The sequence below is a fragment of the Globicephala melas genome, chromosome 21, assembly GCF_963455315.2.
Source record: "Globicephala melas chromosome 21, mGloMel1.2, whole genome shotgun sequence".
Classification (NCBI taxonomy): Eukaryota; Metazoa; Chordata; class Mammalia; order Artiodactyla; family Delphinidae; genus Globicephala; species Globicephala melas.
Window position 1 is genome coordinate 18,809,324 of NC_083334.1, and position 24,065 is coordinate 18,833,388.

Consider the following 24,065-nt stretch of genomic DNA (forward strand, 5'->3'; position numbering starts at 1 on the left):
AGAATTTAAGTTTGCATAATATAGATATTATGCTACCATTTATATTATTTTACACCAATATTTTTAATTAGTATAACTATTAAATATCAGATATATCACTGAATATATTTTATTTATATGCTGTTCACATTTCCATTTTATTAGCTAATTATTTTTTTTAATTTAGCACAATCATAAAGGGAAGAAAAATCCTTTTAGTACAAACTGAAATAGGATCACGTTCACCTGGATTCTCCTAATAGTATCCTAACCAGGTTTCCTGATCCCAGACATACCCTTCAATTGATTGCCCACTGCTACCAAAGTGATCATTCTAAAACATAAATGATGTCACACACTCTAGGAAGCCTGTCATGACCTTCGTCACTCAAGATTAGGTGACCTTCCTATGATATTTTGTGCTTACCTCCATCACAGCATGTGTAACATTACACTGTATTTGTCTTCTGATTAGCTTGTATCCCCACGATGAATTACGTACAGGTAGGGTCTATGTCTTACCTTTATACCTCCAGTACCTAATAAACATCAGGAACATAGTAGAGACACAAGAAAAGAGTTGCTGGATAAAAACAACTGAATGAGTACATTTCCAACTGCTTCAGTTTGTAAGAGTCTCCAAACTACTAATTCTTAGTATATTTCTAAATGTATTCAACATACATTCATTTAGCACTTGTAATATGCCAAGTACACAGGGGAAGACATTATATTTTAAAAGTGAAACGTAGAAGGAAGATAGCACAGTCTAGACTAACTGAACTTAAATTGTATCACCTTCAGTCCTAAAAAGTTAATTCCTTTCATCCAGACTTGATTTCCATTATAGTAATAATCTGGCTCATTTTGTTAATATTATACAACTTATACCATTACACAAAGAAATAGGGTAAATGTGTTAACATACCAGAGATACCATGGCCCAACCAGTCTTGTTATAGATGAACTCCAAGTTGTTCCTTCTTAAATACAGCAAACCACCCACAAGTGACACTAACAAGGCCAAAGCAATGGTGCCAGAGTAGTTGGGTGGTCTGAAGACACGAATCTGCAAGAATACAATGAAAGTTTTTAAAGTTAAAGAAAAATATTAATCTTTTTCGCTGAACCATATTCTAGTCCTTCCAGTCTTTTAACACAAATAATTCAGAAAGGTGTCACCTTACTTTTCATACCTGGAAATAACAATCCTTTTGCTCTTTATGAGTCAAAAAATACATGCCTTAAAACATCATGGCTATGTAACACGACTTGCTCTTCAGGCGCTTTTAGGTGAATACAGTTAAATATATGCAAAACCTACTTATATTCATCCCAGAGCTGTTCTGGTTCACCCATGGAACATGGAATCATCTGGTAAAAAGTAGAGGTGAGATGGGGGGTATAATACTTGTATTATTTCGAATTGGAACTTTTTAAAAGGTGTTTTTTAATAGCTTTATTGAGCTATAATCCATATACCATACAATCCACCCTTTGAAAGTACACGATCCAATTTTTTTTTTAGCATATTCACAGGTATGTGCAACCATCACCACAGTCAGTATCAGAACATCTGAATCACTTCAAAAGGAAATCCCATACCCTTTAGCATTCACTCCCTTATTCCTCTCACCCTCCAACCTTAAGCAACCACTAATAACTCTACTGTCTGTCTCTATACATTTCCCTATTCTGGAATTTCATATAATATGTAGTCTTTTGTAACTGGCTTCTTTCACTTAGCATCATCTTTTCAAGGCTCATCCTTGTTGGAAAATGTGCCACTGCTTCATTCCTTTTTATGGCTGAATATTCCATTGTATGGATATCACATTCTGTTTATCCATTAATCACTTAATCAGTTGATGGGTATTTGGGTTGTTTCCACCTTGTGGCTATTATGAATAATGCTGCTATAAACATTCTTGTACACGTTCTTGTGTAGGTGTATGTTTTCATTTCTCTCAGGTATATACCTAGGAGTGGGATTGCTGGGTCACATAGAAAATCTATGTTTAATGGTTTGAGGAATTGTCAAACTGTTTACCAAAGTGGCTGCACTATTTTGCATTCCCACCAGTGGTGTATGTGGGTTCGTATTTGCTTATGACATCATTTCTTGATTCTAGCCACCCTAGTGGGTGTGAAGTGGTATCTCACTGTGGGTTTGATTTGCGTTTTGCTGATAACTAATGATGTTGAGCATCTTTTTTGTACTTACTGGCCACTTGTATACTTTCCTTGAAGAAATGTCTATTCACATCCTTTGCTCACTTTTTAATTGGGTGGCCTTTTTATCGGTTATTAAGAGTCCTACATATATACTAGATATAAGTCCCTTATAAGAAAAATGATTTGCAAACACTTCTCCCATTCTTGGGTTGTCTTTTCAGTTTTTGATGGTGACTATCAAAGCATACAGACTACTTTTTTTAAAGTAGCTGTAATTTTCACAGACCTTGGTTCCAGTAACATTCCCCATGAGAGGAAACCAAGGCTTCTAGGAGAGATGGCTAACTGAGCACTGGGTAGAATAGATGTGTAGATACAAGATGATCCTGAGACATAGTATGTCAGAAAGTAAGAAAGTGTTTAAAAGAAAATGATGGAGACATGTTACAAGGACAGGGAAGCCAGCATGAAGGGACACCCACTAGTCAAATCTAGAACAATTTTGGCACCAAAACATTTAGGCACAGTAATAACTTACAAACCACTGGAGGAAAAAAAAAGCAATTCATGAGTCTGTACCAATGAATGAGTAAGTGATGAAGAGGGGAGGACTCTTGCTTACAGTAGAATGCTATGAGCCAACTAGAAATATGGACAAAGTGCTGGAACTGGAACATCATCATTTTGCAACCATCATGATAAAAACTGGATCAGGCAAGGTTCATCAATGGATGCTAAATATTGACAAAATTTTGATGAGGAGTAAGATATTTGCATGATCTTAAGGTATCTCCACATAGATAGCTTACTAATTAGAATAGCTTACTAATTAGAAAGTGGGGGGGGGGAGAATAGTAATTACATAATGGAGAAATAAAAGACACCATGATAAGATGTTCAAAATTAACATCACCAATGAGGGACAGAGGGCATCATGGGCTATACATGTAGTTAGAACAAAACATGACCTCTGTGGTATTGTGGTCAAGAATGCATTAGCAGAATCCAGTCAAAAAAAAAAAAACATCAGGCAAATCAAATAAGGATCATTCAGTTCAAAAAGTGCGAGAGGATTATATTCTTCAAGATGTCAAAGTTTTAGATAAGTTATGGAAATGTTCCAGGTTAAACAAGGCTAAAGGACAAGTAAATGTAATACCTAACTCTAGACTCGATCTTGTACTGAAGGTGGGAAAATATTATTAAAGGATAGTATTAGGTCAACTGACGAAGCTAGAATATATACCATAGCTCAAATAGAAATAGTATACCAGTGTAGATCTGTGAAGGTGGTAACCGTACCATCTTCATGTATTTCTTAGGAGATGCAATTCACCTTAAAATGGTTCAGAAAAAGACTGTGTGTGGGTGTGTAAGTATGTGTGGAGAGACAGGGTGGAGGAGAGGTAAGAATAAGAATGGCAAAGCAAAAGTTGTAAAAAGTCAACACTATGTGAATCCTGATAAAGGGTATACACTGGAACTATTTATACTATTTTCATCTGTGGAACTTTTTAATTTGAAATTATTTATAAATAGATCCACATTTGTAAAAAAATACTAACAATGCGTAAGTATGATAATAGGTTAGAATCATTTCTGATTAAAATTTAGTATTTCTTATAAAGAATTAATAGTACTTTTCCATATTACCTTTAATATTTTGTACCAAATAAATGATACATTGTAGAGCTGAATATCTGCCAAAACATTTCCAAAAAACTGATGAGTTAGGAAGTAAGTTTAGCCACCGAAAGATCATTAATACCTATATTATTTTATTTACAATGACGGTAGTATAATATGAGAGACGTCTTTCTCAGCTGAGAATAAATGTGTTTACACCTTATGGTAAAAATCAATGCTTCTGAATTACTTCTAAGGTAAATATAATTTTAAAGTAGCTGGTTATAATTGTTCACCGTAGAACATTCTGGTGACATTAAGCGCTCCACACAGACATGAACTATCATCAACATTTTTGTTCATTTACTTGCTGAATAAACTGTCTATACATCTACACTCATATTTATGCTTTACTGAGTCATACTATAAATACTATTTTTCTAACCTACTTTTTCACTTGTTATACCTTAAGCTTCTTTCTAAATCAGATATTCTTGCAAACCACTGTCTAGACTCTGGCACACTTAATTAGTCTCTTATTTTTACACATTTGATTTCTTTACGATTTTTTCCATTAAAATGAACTTTAAACTTTTTTTCCTATGGTTAAGAATTTAAATCATTCCTGATTATATCCTTAAGTTAAATTCCTTCAAGTGGAGTTATTAAGTTAAATTCCATAAAATAAAGACATGACACATACCATTAGAATAGTTACACCAATTTATAGTCCCAAGCACAGTATATGTCAGTGGCATTTTCTCACATGGCTCATGAAAAAGTGGGTATTATCCCATTTTTATTTGCTCAAAGGATAGTTAAAAATTATACATTTGGCTTTTTAATTAGAATTTCTTTGATTACTAAGACCGCTGAGCAACAGTCAGTATATTTTTTAGCCTGTGAAATTACTTTGTGCCTAACTTATGTATTCTTTAATGGTTCCCTGATATTTTAAGAGCCAGTATTTTAAAAACCATTTAAATTCACCTAACTCAAAAGTTTAACTTACAGCTATCAGATGCAGTTTTCTTGAAGCAAGGAGAAATGTTCCATAGAGAAATTGAAAAAAAGAAAAAAATCCTGTGGCTTTATTACAACGTTCTACCAAACCACACTAATTAGCCTGTTATTAAAACTGGTAGGGAATATGAACATACATGAACATCCGTCCTGTCAGCAATCCACTTTGCTAGTTGCTCAGCTGCAAATCCAATTCTTTGAAGGTCAAAAGTATCAGCTCTCTTGGGTCTGCCTTTTGGAGGAAAATGCATAAATGTAGGAGCAGAGTTCATGTTGAGCTGTAAAACATGAGATAAAACATTCTAAATACAACATCCCACCAATCTTTATATATCCTTCATCTGACGTTTTATGGGGTTTTTTCCTGCATGAATTCTGGAAAGATAGCGTTTATTATGAAAATCCAAGTGGCTTTCCAGAGCTTAACTACTGTTTTCAGTCATCTTACTATATTGTTGAATAGAAAAGAACTTAGGGATTAGGCCAAGCTTGCCGAACCTTCACATTTAACATACATCATTCACATTCTCAGCTGCATCATCTATTTCATCGGCCATTTCCATCTTTATTTTCTAGAATTCTACAACTAAAGAATGAAATGGTTCAAAGTGCAAAATAGAAACACTGTAATTTGGTGGTACATGGACTGTTTTCACTTCTTAAGCAGTTATTAAAGAAAAAGGACCGGCATTTGATGAAAGATAAATATATCATGTAATTAATTTCAAGTATATTGACTTCTTTGTTAAAACTTTAAAGACTTTTGTTCAACTCCTCCATTATTTCAACTGTCTCAAAATGGTTATATCTCATAACTATTTTCTAAAGGCAAGCTCCATTTGAAAAGTATACTGAATAAAACACTACTGTAGTATAAACAATATCATGTCTAAAAACAAATATGAGGTTAATTTGCATTGAGGAGTAAACTGCAAAACATACAAACAGATTAAACTCTTGCTGCCCAAGAATTATGAAAAATGTTTCAAATGAAAGGCAAAGAGATTTTTGGTCCTGACTTCCAATATATAGTTCAGAATTCCCCAATAATGAGAATAAAAAGCAAATTGAAGTAACAACAAACATCAGATCATGCTTGCTGTCATCAAGGTAAAGATACAGCAGTACCAGCTGTGGGCCTGCATGAACAGAACACAGTCACCAATTCCTCTCTTCCCTGTGATTTCTCCCCCTCCACATTTTGTTCATGTGTTTCTTGACAGATGCGCAAGAGATAGCTACAGCCAATATGTAAGCCAATATGTAAATGTAAGATTCAAGGGAGAGGAAGTACCCTGCATTAGAACAATCAGAAACTCCACACTAAGACACTTCACATCCTAGAATTTTAGAGTTAAAAAAATACAATTCAAAGCTTTCATCCTAATTAAAATGTACAAATTCCCAAGGCTACACAAAGCAGGGTACAACACACTCCTGACTGCTAGTGCAGAGCACCTTCTAACACATCATTAACTTTTTGGCCTGCTGTCAGACACTTAGCCTCAGCCATCACACGGGAATCACATATAATTTACTTTCCAAACAAGTCTCCAACAAGCCAGAGATTGTCAAATTTCTTCACTTGTTCTTAATATCATATCCAGACACCACAGCGACAGTGCTTTAAAACATCAGTTTAGAGAGAGTACTTCAACAAAATGCGATTCAGTAGTTAGCAAGAAAGAAAACATACGCATTAAGAACCTTTTAGTAGTTCCCAAGTAAAACAAAATATACACTTCGCTATTTTTGTAATTATAATTCCCCATAAAAATCATTAGCAGCTATAACTTTTATGCAATGCTGCATTTTAAAATGAAAACTCTCATTGCTAAGCCAGGGGCTAGGTTTTGGAAAAACAAAGCAGTGCTGTGTTTGGAATTCTGCTGATTCAAAATTAACCTGAGGAAATTTTTCAATTAAAAACAATCTTGACTTCAACTCTTTTTTTTTTTTAAAATAAATTTATTTATTTATTTTGGCTGTGTTGGGTCCTCATTTCTGTGCGAGGGCTTTCTCTAGTTGCGGCGAGCAGGGGCCACTCTTCATCGTGGTGCATGGGCCTCTCACTGTCACAGCCTCTCTTGTTGCGGAGCACAGGCTCCAGACGCGCAGGCTCAGTAGCTGTGGCTCATGGGCCCAGCTGTTCCGTGGCATGTGGGATTCTCCCAGACCAGGGCTCGAACCCGTGTCCCCTGCATTAGCAGGCAGACTCTCAACCACTGTGCCACCAGGGAAGCCCTTGACTTCAACTCTTACATCTATGCCAAAGTTAAAAAAAATGTTTAAAGCATATAAAAGAACTCAACAATTATATCTAACAGTATATCTCTATGTTTATATACTGGCAGCCTATATAGTCAGTACCTAGCACAAAGGAAGGATTACTTTGTCCCACAATTTTGTTTGGTTTTCTTTAATTCGAATTAGCTACCAACATTTTAAAGATAGGGAAATTTCATATAAAAATTCATTATTTGGGTCTCTACTTGAAAAACAGAGCTAGCTCCACTGGCCTGCATTTCTTCACTAGAGAGAGAGCTGAGCTGCATCTCCCTCACTGGGTCGGCTGGTCCTGTCCAGTCCACTGTAGCCCCACCCATGCCAGTGAAACCAACGGTCAGCTGCATGGCATTCTGCTGATTTTATTTCTTACAGCAGTTAGGAAAAAAGTGAAATTTGAGTGTTTCCATTAAATATATATATTTTTTAAAAAGACCAAGAAAGATTTTGTTCTAATAAAGATCGGAGGGAACATATTTAATTATTCAAGTGAAGAACTAATGTTTTTAATACACTAAGTATGTACATAAACAAAGATCCCATAATGAAACTAAACTCATGTAACTGGTTTCCCTCATTCAGCTTCCACGCCTGGCCAGGGTAGATGTTTGGGCTTGAAGCCTCTGCTCTAGCAATCAGACTGGACCTGGGTGACTGTTTCCTAAGATGGCAGAGAGGATTCATGTATATACTGAGTGAACATATATATTGATGTATATACCAAATGCTATATATATAGCACTACCATCTGATGATCTCTAAGGCCAAGTCTCCTGAGATTCTACACAGACGTATAAATTACATGAAAAAATATTTGGATGTTATAGTACTGTAATTTATCTTTACGAGGTTATTTGAAATTACACATTTATGTTTATGTGTTTTTCTTTATTTTTATATTATTAGCTCCCTAGTCTATAAGCTCCTTATGGGGAAGAACTATGTATGTTTTTCTCACCAATTCAATAATACTTCCTGAATAGACAGACAAAAGGAAACATGCCCAAAAGGTAAAATAAATTTATAAGAAAAAAATAAATGAAGAATACTAATAGGAAAGCCCAAGGGTAAAGGGTATTGAAGGCAGAAGGAGAGAATTTATTCTATTCAACTAGAAACTGTCAAAGAAGAATGAATTATCAATCTGGAAGCAAGTAAGCAGAAACACTCACTAATGGACCATTTACAATTAGCTTGAGTCTTTACAGAACTAAATACTTTTCCATGACGTGGTAAAGAACTGCACCAGAGTGTCACATGTGAGAAAAATAAAATAGACCAAGATACCCAAACTAATCAATGCTGGGTATGGCACTAAGTTTTACATTTGAAAGGCATGATCAAGTAGTGATAAATACAAGAAATTAATAACTGCAGGGTAACAGCAGGGATCAAGAAGCCAGACAGCTGAGCTCAAATTCTATCACCATTTAATTTTATTATCTCCATATACTAACTCTGTAACCTTGCACAAGTGATGTTAACCTCTCCATACCTTAATTTCCTCATCTATGAAATAGAGATAAAAACAACATATTTCGGGCTTCCCTGGTGGCACAGTGGTTGAGAGTCCGCCTGCCGATGCAGGGGACACGGGTTCGTGCCCCGGTCCGGGAAGATCCCACATGCTGCGGAGCGACTGGGCCCGTGAGCCATGGTTGCTGAGCCTGTGCGTCCGGAGCCTGTGCTCCACAACGGGAGAGGCCACAACAGTGAGAGGCCTGCATACCACAACAAAACAAAACAAAACAAAAAAACATATTTCTCTTTGGACTGTTATGAAGCTAAATGAAAGAAAACACATGAAGTACTTAGAAGAGTCCTTTGACTTATAAGGACTCAATGTTAGCGATGATGATGTAATCACGACAAATTCCAATAGGACTGGTATCCTTATAGGAAGCAGGACGTGAGTCCCATTGGGTTAGGGTCCCATCCTTATGACCGTATATAACTTTAATTACCCCCTTAAAGGCCTTATATCCCCCCAAAGCAGCATAAAGGTTAAGTAAAACTTACACTGAATCTTATATAAAATTTCACAAATTTATGCAAAATACCACCCAAACCACATACAATATATCAAAATAAGGCTAATGCATGTAAACTGCCACTGTATGCTGAAAAAACATACTTCCTCTATAATGGAAAAGTCAAAATGTGTTTACTCACTAATGGCAAAAACTATGTACTGATAAAGGTAACATTGACTGTAATTATTGTAATCATATCACATAATTAATAACTACTCATTGCATGCACTGAATTGTATTTTTATCTGGCAAACAGATGCGGCAATCTTAACTAACTCTATTAAATATGTTATTAAAATAAAACTCTTTTACCTGCTGAAAAACATCTGTTCCCTCATCGTAGTCCACCATACTGAAGAAGAGTTTGTTACAAAAAGCAGAGGAATAGCGCCACGAGTTAGCCAGTATTTGATATTCTTCGTTAGCTTGCCTGATAAGGATAATGGGACAGAGTAGAAACATTATCAGTATTGAAACATTAACAAAGCTATTAATAAAACAGGTAATTCTGGGACAAGAGTTGGTCTGTTTTAGTATGAACTGCAAGCTAACAGTAGATTTTATAGTTTAAATGGAGGTAAAAAAATAGAATATTCCATGAGGTAAAAATTATACAGAATTCAAACTTTATCATTCGTGAATAAAGGGTTACTGCATCACAGACACACTGATACCTTTACTTACTGCTATGTTTGCTATTACACTACATAAGGGCAGAGTGGAGGAGTTCTAATAGAAAGCGTGTGGGCAAAAAAGCCCATCCTGACCCTTTAAATAAGAAGCCCGACAACTCTTATTACAGGGGATAAAATCATTTTGTGCCGTCTCCTATACATATAACTTAAATCTTCTGATGATTTTTAGTAACAGGCACAGAACAATTTTTAAGAATTTTGGAATTCACTTTAATGGAGAAATAAAAATCATGGATATATGTTTTAAAACTGTAAATACAGTTGTACTGCACCTTTATATAGTCCATCTATCTAAAAATGCATTTACATTCACACCTGAAAGTAAGCAAAAATTTGAGTAGCTAAACCAAATGCCACAAACAAGCTCTTCTCTAAGAGCATATTTACTCCTATTTTGAATTTGTTTCTATTGGACATTTTGTTGATATGCCAGATACTAAAGCTCTATAGTTAGGTGAAGGCAGGGAGTAGAAATAAAGAAACGGTGTTGCTAGAAGGATGTAGGTATAGTCATGGAAAAAGAAGCAACAGTGATTGCTAAAACTTTAATTTTAAAAACAGGGGAGGGGGCTTCTTCCATACGGTTGACTATTCACAGGAGACCTGGGGAGTCTCTCCCAAAAGAAGTATAGATATAAAAAGGTATAACCCTACAGTCACAAAAAGACTTGGAGTGGAGTCAGCAGCAGATAAACGAGTTCAAGAACTATCTGGAAAACATAAGGCTAGTGGAAAAGTTTTGATGGAGGAAGTTACAATCCCAGAGAAGACTGCAGTAAAAGGAGAAGCTAGGAAAAATACTGGATTAGAAGCAGCAGAGATGCTGGCTCTGAGATTTCATCTTGCTAACGAGCTAGCCTATTACTGTTTCATGGATGCTGGCAGAAGCCATGAGACTCCTGGGTTAGAGACCTTATGGACTTTATTCTTCGTGTTTGTTTGCATCAGTTCCTCATGCCCCCAAGTTCATGGGGTAGCACAAAAGGCCCTTCCTGAATACCTGCACACACAGTTCACTGTGTTACAGGACAGCCATACTGAGTTTGGAGGACTTACTGTTTTTATAGCACATGATGATACATCCCATGCTTTGTTCAGTGAAACACATAATGTCACTCCTTAAGGCTTGTCACCGCACACACAACCCTTGGCATTCTTGGCATGCCCAGCAAGAACATGCAGGATCATCAAAGCCCATGGCAGGATGATCATACTGTTGCTTTTCCCAACAGTATTCACAAAAAAATAACAATGCCATATAAAAAAAAAAAAGAGCAAGGAAAGTAAAAGAGCGAGCACTTATAAATAGAAAATACGATTTCTCAAATGAAACACCAATATTAGTAGATAGAGTTAAATAAAATTCAAAGAACAAAATGGACACAGGTGGACAATATTGGTGGGAGGAAGGAGAGAGGTACCTAGGCATATAATCCAATAAGCCCAATCTTCACATAGAAGGAGCCCCAAAAAGAGAAGAGACAAAGGAAATTTTCTGGAAACATAATACAATTAAAGGAGACTAGGTATTCAAATTAAAATTACTTCCCAGGTTCTGAATAAGAGGAATAAGAAAAGACCAACATATTGTGATATTTTACAACACTAGAGGCTGGCAGATAACAGAATAACGCCTTCAGAGTTTTGAGGGCACGTTATTTTCAATCTAGAATTGTATATCAAGCCAAACGATTAAGTTTGAAATAAACACGTTTGAAAAAATGTAAGTCATATGAAATTACCTTAGGCTATAATTGATAGAAATGGTAAAAATGAGAGTGTGATAGAAGAACTGTAAGGAAGGTAAAAGGGCAACTAGAAATATGATGCAGTAGGAAAGGTGGAAGATGTGTAAGAAAGCTGTGATCCAACTACGAAGCTATGAAATACAAATCAGGACAGGAATTTACTTGGACTTCAAGATGAAGAGAACCGATTGTAAGCAACCATTACAATTAGAAAGAGTGGCACAATGCCCAGACTATCATTAAGGCACGGGTGGTCCTGCGACAGGAAAAACAACAACAAAATGAATCTAAAAGGCAAGGTCCAAAGAAGAAGAAAATTAAAATGTATCATAATCTTGATTGCTAGGTGATGGGAAAAGGCATTCATTTTGAACATTTTCTTTTGCGTCAGGGAGGGGGTCATAAACAACAGCACTGTGGAAAAGGAACCATAATAAAAACCTACTACTTTGCAATTGATGCTATTTCTGTAGAAACAATAAGTCAACCTACAGACAGAGCACAGATGTAACGATGGTTACAGTACAGAATGTAAGAGCTATCAACTATGACAATACAGTATTGGTAGGTAAAAGGGAGGAAGAAGGTGTACTTGCTAATCTTCGACTTAGGGAATCAAGAGATATCACTTACACTTATGAACAAGAAATAGAAGAGCGCTATTTACTGTTTACAATAATAAAAACTATAAAAATGGTAAGGGGTGAGATGAGTTAAATCCTCACCTATTAGAGCCAGAAATGTAAAGATCAGGTCTACTGCATGAAATATATAAGACTAACACTTAGAGGTATGAAAAAAACACCAGAAGAAAAAAACACAAAGGAATAACAGTGATTGCCTGTGGCTAAGTCTGCAAATAAGTCAGTGCAAGGGCTAGGGACATTCTAGGCCCTTTTTTATTAACAAGGAGCACATTAACAGTGCTATGATTAAAATATATTTAAGTGGGCTAAATATGAGCAAGGCTATAATCTGAGGTCACTTAGCATAAAGGCCTTAAGGGCACGTTTTAAGACAGCACAGTACAAAAACCGACCACTGTAAAGATCAGCCTGAGACTGCACTGTGCTCCCTAGGCAGAAAACTATATTGTATACATTCTGAATCTGTTCAAATGAAATAATTACAAACTTTTAAAACTTTGGTGGTTAAATAAGATTTAACCTGAGCACCTAACAGCAAGAAGTGAGCTAATCTCCAAGGTCTCTGTTTTCATGGAGTTGACGTTTTAGTGAGGAGACATATAATAAACAACCAAATAAACAAATGAAAATCATTAAAAGGTAAGATATACACTGAGAAAAAAAATTCCATGGAATTGTATTACAGAAAACAATGGAGGATCTACTCAGATGACGCGGTCATAAAAGGCTTCTCAGATGAAGCGACACTAATGCTCAAATCCCAAGGATGAGAAAAAGCCATCGCTGAAAAGAGCTGGAGAACGGACATTTCGGAGAGCAGGAACAGCAAGCACGAGGGCTGGGAAGGGAAAGACTTCAAGGTACTGGAGAGATGAAGCTGTGATGTAAATGGGAACATGCTCTCTGTCTCCTGGAGGGATACACGCGGATTACATGGTTCACACCCTCCCTCATCTATTTAAAACAGTGCCTCACGGCTCCTCTTCAAACCCTAAATAAAAGCAGAATTAGGACCAATATGAGCCCTAAAATCTGAGTTGATTTTTGTCATATGGAATATAATGTTACAGGTAATTATTCATCATTGATTTTCAAAGAAAAAATGTATAGTAATGTCACACGGTGAATTGGCACTGACGATTAAGTAGATCTGAACATCTCTGTACTAATGAACCTTAAGAGACCAGTGCGGCCTTAAAAAAAAATCGTTAAAAATGATAGCATAACAATTAAGAAAGCAGTTTATTTTTACACAAAAGGACATCTTACACAAAAGCACATTTTAACTTTTAAAATGAAACTTAGGGAAATGGCACATCTGCAAAAACTGGCATTCTTATGATAATGATGTTCTGAGAAATGAAAATGCTTCATTTTGAAAAATACACAGGAAAAATACTATCAAATTTTAGTATTCAACATCTGTGTATAGTATCTTATGGAATGACATAAGACTGGGATAATCTTGAACTTTTTTCCCTTATAATGTTATAACCTACCCCAGACCTATTAGAATCTACTAAGTATACATTCATTCACTCATTAACTCACTCCACAAATATATATTAGTGCCAACAATGTGTCAGGTAATGAAGGACTTAATAATAAGTTCAAGGGCCCTGACTTCAAGGAGAATACACTCTAGTGAGAAACTGATGCCTCACACAAGTATACACAAAATGTCAGATAGCTGGAAATACTCTGAAGAAAATAAAACGAGAAAATGTGATAAGTGGTATTGAGGGGTCAGAGAGGATGAATTCATTTTGCCTTCAAACTCTGTTTTCTACACCATCCACTTCCTCAGTTTAATTTCCTAATAATCAACTGTGGGTTCTATCCTCTGTTCCAAAGTCCTAAAGAGTTCCCCACTGCCTATATAACGAAGACCATGGGCAGAAGAGAAGACAAGAGCCCCTATCCCCTGGCCACAATTTACATCTACAGTCTGTATCCACAGGAACATACCACATGCTCAAAGGGTCTCTCCGTTTTGTGACACCCTGTGTTCATTCTTTAAGCTTTAAATCATTAAATCCTCTGCTTAAAATGTCCTCCCTTCTTTCAAAAGGTTGCTCAAAAATGCCCCTCCCTCAGAAGCCACTTCAATTCTCTGTAATACTTCGGGCAACTGTCAGAAATGGAAATTCTCGGCTGCCGTGCAGCGCTGTTTATTTTATGCATATACTGTTCTGCTTATGCATACTATGTTTATGCAGTGATTGTTCGGTGGCTAGGCCTTAGTCCAGAATAGGTATTTAATAAAGGTTTGATGATGAATAACATACTTTCCTGAAGAGTCAATATATTACATATACCCTAAAACTAAATAATACTAAATTAGAGATTTTGAATTCTGGACAGTCTGACTAAAAGCCCACTTTGTCACATTTATGTCACAGGTTAATGTCTCTTTTAAGGCCAGTTTGCTTCACGGTATAGGTGGTCTTAGGAAGAAAAAAAGAAACACCTTAAATCTTTGTACCATCACAAATATATGCTATTTGTCAAAGGAATAGTGGTCTTGATTTGAAAGATTATAATGACTAAATCATCTCCTAACATCATGTTCCTAAATCAATTTCATATGAAATATAAAATCTAGATCTTAATCATCAGTGATGTTTATTCAGCGTTTTAATATATGCTACAATAATAAAAAAGTATACCTCACAGTTTCCTTTAAGAAGCTTGTCAGAGAACAGAATAGACACACTAACACACAAGTAAGATACATATATTGAAAAAAGAATGCAGATTGTAGATGCTATACAGCATATAGAAGAGAATGGGATCACAGTGGATTGAGCAGCTGGACAAAGTGTGAATGTGAAAATATTCAGAAAAGAATGGAAGGACTAAAATTATAATAATCAAGGAAGGACAGGAAGAGAATATGAAGGCAACAGAAGCAGTATAAACAAAGACTACCCAGTCTGAAATGTATATTATGTAGTCAAATAACAGAACTAAGTTTCATGTTAGAAAATAAGGAAAGAATAGACTGGAAGCTCTCTTCGAGGAGAAAGATAAATAAGATCTTGACTTTATTCTGTAAATAGTGAACAACTACTACAAGTGTTTTGAAAGAAGTAGATTATGCAAAATACTAATTAAGAAAGCTGTATCTGGCAACAGTGTGCATAATGTATTAGAGGAGGAGAAAATAAATGTTTGTAAACCACTCAGAACGTTACTATACTGGTCTAGTTGGGAAAATATATGCAGCTATTAAAATACTATATAAATGAAGATATGACCTATTTCTTACATATTCTCCTTTAGAATCTAGAGCACCAAAGCAACAAGAAAAATTTTCTACACATCTTGCTTCTAGTTAGGAATCTATCTGTTGGCATAAAGAATTCCAGGGGAGCTAAGCAAATTACATTTTTTCAACACAAATACAATACTCAGAGAAAACTTACTACTGACAAGGTAAATGGGGGCTTGCTTCTGTTGAAGGTAACTTAGTAGCAATAGGACTAGAGACCAGATCTGTTTGTCACTAGAAATAATTCAATAAGCCTGAGAAAAACATATTTCAATGTTGATGATATCTATTTAGGGTAAAAAAGATTGTTAGAAGGAATATGCCCCAATAACATAAACCCTGTTCTCTAAACTTAACTCCATTATCTCTTATCTCTCCATATTCCAACTTCTTCATGTGTAACAGGGGATAGAAGAAGCCTAACTAATGACAAAGAAAGTGACTGGCTTCTTGCATATGTTTGTGTCAGCTTAGACTAATGAGCAAAGGTGTCATTAATGCTTATTAGAACCCTTCAAACTTCACTGCCATCTGAAATTGAAAGCTGAAAACCACAAATGCTCCTAGCACTTAAATAAGCACATTTCCAACACTGTTAGCTAAAAAAGTACTTTCTGTTTTAATAGTTCATAGGAACATTAGAGATGTAACTTTATGAATGGAAGGAACACTGTAGATTTTCCTAATCTACTAACATGCAGCCTGAAGAGGGCAGTCAAGTTGCAGCAAAGCATCCAGGAAGGCCTAAGCAGTAACTGCAGGGCACGGTTCTGGGAAAACTCTTCTATTAAATCTTCTCAATTTTTTGTTATGGAAACAAGAAAAAAATCAATCCAAATGCTATAGCAGTTTATAATCCTTTTTAAAGGGTTGCGCAAAACTAAAAAGGATTATTAACTCATCCATAATTGTATATATTTAATAGAGCTCCCATGATGAATGTAGTTTTTATCTTTTATGCCCTTGAAGGGATTTTTAAAGAAATATGGTTTCTCTTTTTAATGTTAATCAAACTTCCTATAAGATTCATATTAAAATCTCTATGTATGCCTCTTATTTATATTTTTATGATAAATTATATATAGATATAACTATATATTGCATGGATATTCCAAAGTGTATCTTCATAAAACCTCAAATTATTCAATTTCTATAGATAGTGATATATATAGAGAGAGATCTGGTATGAGTGGAACCATCCATTACTTACGGTTCTGATACCCTGAAGAGAAAAAAACTCGTAAACAACACCCTGCACAAAGATTTCAACAGTGATTTCTCTCTGGTTGTGCTACAAATATCCAGGACCCTACTGAATATACTGAAATATATTAAATAGACCCAATGCCTCTGAAGAGCTGAAGAATCCACAGTTAACTACCACTTTGTAACTGGCTCTGTATAATTCACTACTTGCCAGATAAAGATATTGTGTCCATCACACCTATGTTTTCTGAACATCTATTTTTTTCTTTGGAAAACAATTCTAACGTGAACATGCGATTCCAACACATATATTACAGCAAAAATGTATATGAACGTAAGAGATATTAAACTGTATATAACATGCATAGTAGCAACTCAGTTTATGAGTCAGCAGAATTTTTGTTCTCTTAAGAAAAATGATAATACTAACATACAAAAAAGCTTAACAGGTTGTATGCTAAGAAAACTGACACATAGCTAAAAGAAGAAAGGAACTGTGCAGAAATTAGGAAGTCTAGTTCATGATTTGTTTTCAGAGATCCTACTGGTGTTGTAATTCTAAAACTATTTTATATGCACTGAAAGGGAGAGCAAATGAGCAAATACACCAGTATTGCTGGGATCCAGGTTTTCATTTTGGAGAAAGGAGATAAAACTATGGAATAGGGAAAATAGAGGAAAAACCCTACAGTGTTAGCTTGGAATAGGAGAGATCCAGTTAAAGTCATAATTTATATATGTATGTATGTATGTATGTGTGTGTAGGTACACACATACACACATCCTAGCTCTATCTACTAAAAAAGGCTGCAAGCAATGATACTATCCCAGCGGCAAACAGTATAACTTGCCCAGTTCTTGCTTTCTAAATATCACTTCCTACCAAAAAGATGAAGGACTCCTTGAAAGAGGGAAGAGATATGGGAACATATGTATATGTATAACTGATTCACTTTGTTATAAAGCAGAAACTAACACACCATTGTAAAGCAATTATACCCCAATAAAGATGTTTAAAAAAAAATGCTTCTTGCAGTTCCATGACAGGGAAAGTATATAAAGTAGGCTTAGAATATTTTGCTGAGCCAGAAAGCAAAGACTAACCGAGGCATGTAAATGACACAGGAGTTGGTTTCCACTGATCAAATTTAGGGCAACTTGAACACTGAAGAAGAATAATCACAGCAACAGATTAGTAAATAAAAAAAGAATCTTTGCATTGAGATACTCAGAAGGGCAAATGGAGGAAAGAAAAGCTCTCATTTATAGAAGAATACCAACTAATTAATGTTAAAGCAATGACAGAATGTTTAAAAATCACCCCTTCACAATCATCAATGTAATACCAAATTCAGGCAGAGATGATCAATGGATATTACAATCACTGGGTAAAAGAGTGCCAAGAAACAGGATAGTCACGTTATCTCAAAGTGTCCCCCCTCTTAACCCATTCACCTTCCCCAAACACTTACTACAAGGGAAAGATATACTTGTACAACAGAAAGATGTAATGATCACCACCTCGATCAAGTGATCGATCTCATCACTGGTGTTTGAAAGAACTAAAATTATGTGCCTCCTGATAGGATGCAATAAGAAGTACACAAATAACTGCTATAGTACTTTTAAAAAAGTAGATTATGTCATTGAATTAATGCCATTTCACTTAAAAGTAATAATGGTATTCTGATTAGGTAAGAATGTCTTATTAAAATATGCAAACTGAAATATTTAGCAGTGATATTTCATGATGTCTACAAGTTAAAAGTACATTTGCTGGTATGTGACTCATTTTTTACTTATACTTAAAAGAATGTGAGCAAAGAAGAACAAAGAGCATCTCTCATCACCCACCTCCACAGGGGTTAAGTCGCAACCATTGCAGTCACCCACAGACAGTGTACCAAGAGGAGTTCAGGATGAAAAACAGGTGAGGCGCTCTGTGCTTTGGATAAACAGGCCCTTAGATAGTTAGACACATATCTCAGGAAGAATTTCAATGACCCGAGATGCTTGCATCTTCCCAGACATAGCAAAGCACTAAATCATTAACATACACCTGTTCTTTGGAATTATCAGTGATCTTTTACCAAGATGTGTGTCATTGCTTTTACCAAGACTGCATGTTATTTCCAAACCAAAAAAATTTGTAAACTGGCCCCTCCCCTACCTCTTCAGAGCAGTTTCCTCAGGACTAACTGAGTGGCTGTCTCCCAGGCTATATATAGTCCCCAGTAAGACCCTGAATAAAATGTAAACTCGCAACTCTTATGTGTCTTTCTTGAAGGCAATGAGCAAAATCAAATGTGGCAAAATGTTATAATTAGTGAAATCTTGGTGAAGTGTAGACTGGTGTCTTTGTACTACTGTTTCAATTTTCTGTAGGTTTGAAATTATAAGATGGGTGACTAAATCTGGACTTTATATACAAATAATATAGAAAATAGAGCTCAGAGAATGCTACAGTGTCACATAGATAATTAAAGTTCACTGAAAACATCCATTTATTCATTGTAAAAGAGTTGGGATTATCCAATCTGAGGAAGACACACCTAGGAGGAAATTTAATACAGTGAACTTAAATCACATCCCTTCGACCTAAAAAAATAATTAAACTAGACAGCATTCAGCAGTAACCCTAAAACATCATTTATATTAAACTGGTCATGGATTCAGTCAAGTCTGAAACAGTCCTCACGTATTAGCCAAGCCAGGCAAAGAATGTGTGAATGGCATGAGAGTTTGCCAGTCTTTGACAGAGAAGTGGAATACTTTGTCCAGGTAGCCAGACATATTAGAAAAACTTAAGAATTAAGGCCATAGAGAAATATTATCCAAGGACTAAAGGAAATGATAAGGGTTGTAATCCCAAAACCATTTAGAAAGCACTTATCAGTGCATTAAGAGATGGACATGGTAATTTTATCTACAAATGATTCTCACATTATGTGCTCACTTTAGAATTGAATCTCCTAAGAGATATGACTTCACTGTAATGAAACAAAAAGCTGGTGAGCTCTTCCACATGGTCTTGGCCAGCTATCTCCAACTCACCAGCCCTTGCTATGAAATGCTAATCTGAACGAAAGCTTTTCATGATCTGATGAGTTTAAGGAATGCTGGCTGATGGATCCCTGCACTAAAAGATTAATAATCTTAGTTGGGAATGCAAAATGCAAATTACAGTTCACAGGGTAGGAACAATAATGAATATGTACACTTAAGGAAAGCATTAAACTTACTAGCTCTGGAGTCACAAATCCCAACCCTGACAGGTATTAGCTCTGTGACTTTGGGTAAATTATACAACCTCTCAGCTTTGATGTTGTCATCTAAAACATGGATTTTTCTCAGTCCTACCTTTTAGAGTAATGAGAATGACATGAGATATTATATATATAAATGACCTAACACAGGACTGCCCAAATAATTTACACATAATAAACAATCATTTTATTTAGTTAGAGAAGAAAAGATGTTAGCCAGTTAATATCTAATATATCAATGTAAAAATTTATTCTCCCTCCTCTTTAAAATACCTTTGTAATTACGAATCATTTTTTCATTTATTTGAAGTCCAACAACATATTAACTTCCAATACATTACCAAGCTTTGATTGTATGTGCACCCTGCTTGACTCTACATGTACTTTTCGATTTTCCTTCATCTGGATGTTTTTTCTTACATCTATTGAATGACAGTAATAACCTTAGAAGAGGTTATTTTGTTCTTAGAATTTTTAGCGAATTCTGGTAGAGATAAGTAACTTTGTGGTAGAATACATCTAAAAGATTTAGCAATTATGGGGAATATTCCTTACAGTACAATTAGATAAAGGAAGTTTGGAGTTAACACTTACGGGAGGTGAGAATTATATTGAGTAGTCCTAATTTAACAACTTTATTTGGCCAAGGAGTTTGATGTGTGCACTGAGGAAGGTGAGAATTGAATTCTGAGATTTGTGAAGAAGCTGACTTTGTGAAAGAAGAGCAGAATGATTTGCTAAGAGGGCTTACAAGGAAGCCAATAGCTCATTCATCAGCCATTCAGCAAAGAAAAGCAACTGGAGAATCTTTAAGTGTGTCAGCTCTAGAAGAAAATTTCACTTTTTCTTAAAGAAAAGAAAAAAGCAGAAAAAGTCTCACAAAGGAAAGCACTAATCTTTTCAACTTATAGCTATGAACATTTCAATGACTCTACAGAATTATAAAAAAATTATAGCAGTATTATAGAAGTGGTCCCAAATTACACTGACACAGAAGAACCCAGGAGAATTCAAGTTTTTAAACAGAAATGACTGCTGATGATAGAGTGCCTTTCTCAATGAATCTACAACTCCCTCTGAGGCACTTAATTTATAATACAGAATATAATTTGAATACTTTTTCTTGAAAATTTTTCTTGAAACTCCTCTTTACCTTTCCATCTTGGCTGTCCCCTTGAGATCTCTTTCATTCACTCTGCTCATATGGGTCACATCCGGTACTCTCTTGGCTCAGTGACAGTAGATCTCAGACCACTTTTCAATCACAATTATTTAACAGATCCTCCTTTTAAATTTATATTATAAAATATAATGTAAATCTATCAACCTCATCCAATAAACTCCAAGACATCCCTCTTTCAGCTCACTTAATATTTTTCCTCTCCAGTTCCATTAAAATCCTGAGTTATTTCGACATACATGTTTATAATCTAGATGAGACCCCAGCCTTATCATTCCTAAAGCTTCTCTATTATATCCACAATCATCTGCATTATACTTTAGCAATTTACTCATTTATTTAATCAACTCTTTACAATTTCCTAATTTTCAACCCCGTCCTCCTTTCACACAAAACCTCTCCTTCACTCTTGTGAAAATCTAGCTTAATTGTATCACACCTAGTTTATCAGCTGTCCCCTGGCTTCTTTGACCCGCTAACCAACTTTTAACCCACAGTTATACATTTCAGATATACTCTCACTAGCATTCTCAGAATATGTGCCGATTAATCCACTTCGTAGAATAAAGCAAACAGGTTAATCCCCATGGAGGGTGTTCTTGCTCCTAAATTGCTGAGTATTGGGGAAGAAATCATTTAATTCTATAGATTCTTCTCTAAAAATCTGAGTATTCTAGTTTCATAAAGGATCCCTGTCAATGCTATATGGTCATCCAAATAAGTAATAAGGCTTCATCCATTCCCATTGTTCCTCAACGAAATTAAATTTTAAAAAGCTGTGAATCATGAACCTGCTTCTTAGCTTCCCTGTCTCTATACTGGATGCACACTAGAATTACCTAGAGCATGTTTTTTAAAATGTCAATGTGTTGACCACCCCCCCGCAAAGAAAACCAATTAAACCAGAATGTCTAGGTATGGGAAGCACATTATCTGCTCTACACTTTTTATTTGCCTCTAAACCTTCATGGGCTCTTCCTTTCTCCTCTAACAACTTCACCATCATCTTGATCCATGAATTAACTTTTCCTAATAACTTCAATCTTTTTCTCTTGTAAATCTAAAACTACTCTAAAATTTAAAAGTTTATTACAAAAAAGGCTGTAATAAACAAATAAAGGTTATTTTGAGCTAAACGTCATTAAAAAATTGAGGGTCCATATTTAACCATTTAACAACATAATGCATTAAGTAAATTATTACTTAAAGGATATACCATTTAACAGTATGCTGTGGTTTATGTTATCAAAATATATACAATTATATGTAACTGTAAAATAAATACTTGGATAATAAAGTCTTTCTAGGTTACAGTTGCAAAAAATATAATAATCAATTAAATAGATTTCCTCATAACAGTGGTGAATACAGGAAATCAATATATTCAACTTTTAGAAGAAAAGAAATGATCTCCCTAAAATATATAAGGTATTGTAGGATGCCAGAGGACAGTTTGTATTTTTGTGGAATCTGAACTGTTACACCAAATGCCAACTAAGATGGTATTTTTGCCTCAGGAGGGCTTTTCAGCACCCCTTAGATAAACATAAACATACCCTGTCCTTAATGCTAACCTAATTCTGACAAATGTTAATGTCCACTTAAGTACTGGTCCTCAAATTGATAGGAGGGGAACTCAGAATCATCTGAAATGGTGTTTCTCAAAATATTTTGCTTTTCATCTTTTCTACCCACTTTGAGCTATGTCCCAACATATACTCATTATTAGATTGTGATAAAATCTTTCATGAAAATTTCAGAATACTGAAATTACCTTTCTGCAAGCTAGTCTGAGAGAAACTGGTTTATTGTTTTCATTGGCCCATATTACTAATAATTTTGATTTCCACTAAAGTTCAAAATGGTTTAGAAATCTAAAGTCTACAGATGATTATACAACGTGAAGAGTATGAATGTGGAGCTACAAGTGTTTGTTCTTGAAAAGAGAAAGTGTTCAGCCAAGAAGAAACAGAAAACCTGAACTGTCCTTAACAACTGAGGAAATGGAATACGTAATTTAAAATCTCCAGGTCAAGAAGATTGCACTGGAGAATTCTATCAAACATTTAAAGAAGAATTAACATAATTTCTAAAACTGTGTAATTTTACAAATCACTTCCAGAAAATAAATGAGATGGGAACATTTCCCAATACATTTTATGAGGTATTAGCGTGATACCAAAATTGGACAAAGACAGTATAAATAATGAAAAATATAGATCGATATTTTACATGAACTTAGATATAAAATACTTCAACAAAATATTAGCAAATAGAATTCAGCAATACATAAAAATAATATAATACAATCAAGTGGGATTTACTCCAAAATGCAAAGCTGATTCAGCGATTGAAAATCCATCGATGTAATCTACCATATCAACAACCTAAAGAAGAAAGAACCTATCAATTGACTCCCCCAAATCTGACAAAACCCAACACCCATTCATGACAAAAGCTCTCAGTAAACTAGTTCCTCAACCTGATAGAGAACATCTACAAAACTCTTATACCTAGTATCATACTTAGTGATGAAAGACTGAATCCTTTCTCCCAAAGATCAGATCAACAGTAAAACATAAAACTATAAAACTTTCAGAAAAACACAGAAGAGAAGGGCTTCCCTAGTGGTGCAGTGGTTGAGAGTCCGCCTGCCGATGCAGGGGACACGGGTTCGTGCCCCGGTCCGGGAAGATCCCACATGCCGCAGAGCGGCTGGGCCTGTGAGCCATGCGCGTCTGGAGCCTGTGCTCCGCAACGGGAGAGGCCACAACAGTGAGAGGCCCACATACCGCAAAACAAAACAAAACAAAAAAAACACAGAAGAGAAAAAAATAGAACTTTGTGATCTAGGGCTAGGCAAAGAGTTCAATTTGACAACAAAAGTAAGATCTGTAAAAGGGGAAACTGATAAATTGGACTCACTA

At 35.4% G+C, this 24,065-nt stretch overlaps 1 protein-coding gene across 9 annotated transcripts in view; it reads right to left on the reverse strand.

The window, feature by feature from the left end:
- Positions 1 to 24,065, reverse strand: part of TUSC3 (tumor suppressor candidate 3) — a 183,087-nt gene that overhangs the window by 96,015 nt on the left and 63,007 nt on the right. For all 9 annotated transcript variants that reach the window (XR_009560553.1, XR_009560554.1, XM_030832035.2 and 6 more), the window contains exons 3-5: positions 9,435 to 9,552; positions 4,941 to 5,081; positions 908 to 1,048 (exon numbers count right to left, since the gene is read on the reverse strand). Coding sequence is in view for 7 of the 9 variants with exons in the window: in XM_030832035.2 (XP_030687895.1) it covers positions 908 to 1,048; positions 4,941 to 5,081; positions 9,435 to 9,552 (400 nt within the window). In the remaining 2 variants the exon portion in view is untranslated. The remainder of the gene's footprint in view (positions 1 to 907; positions 1,049 to 4,940; positions 5,082 to 9,434; positions 9,553 to 24,065) is intronic.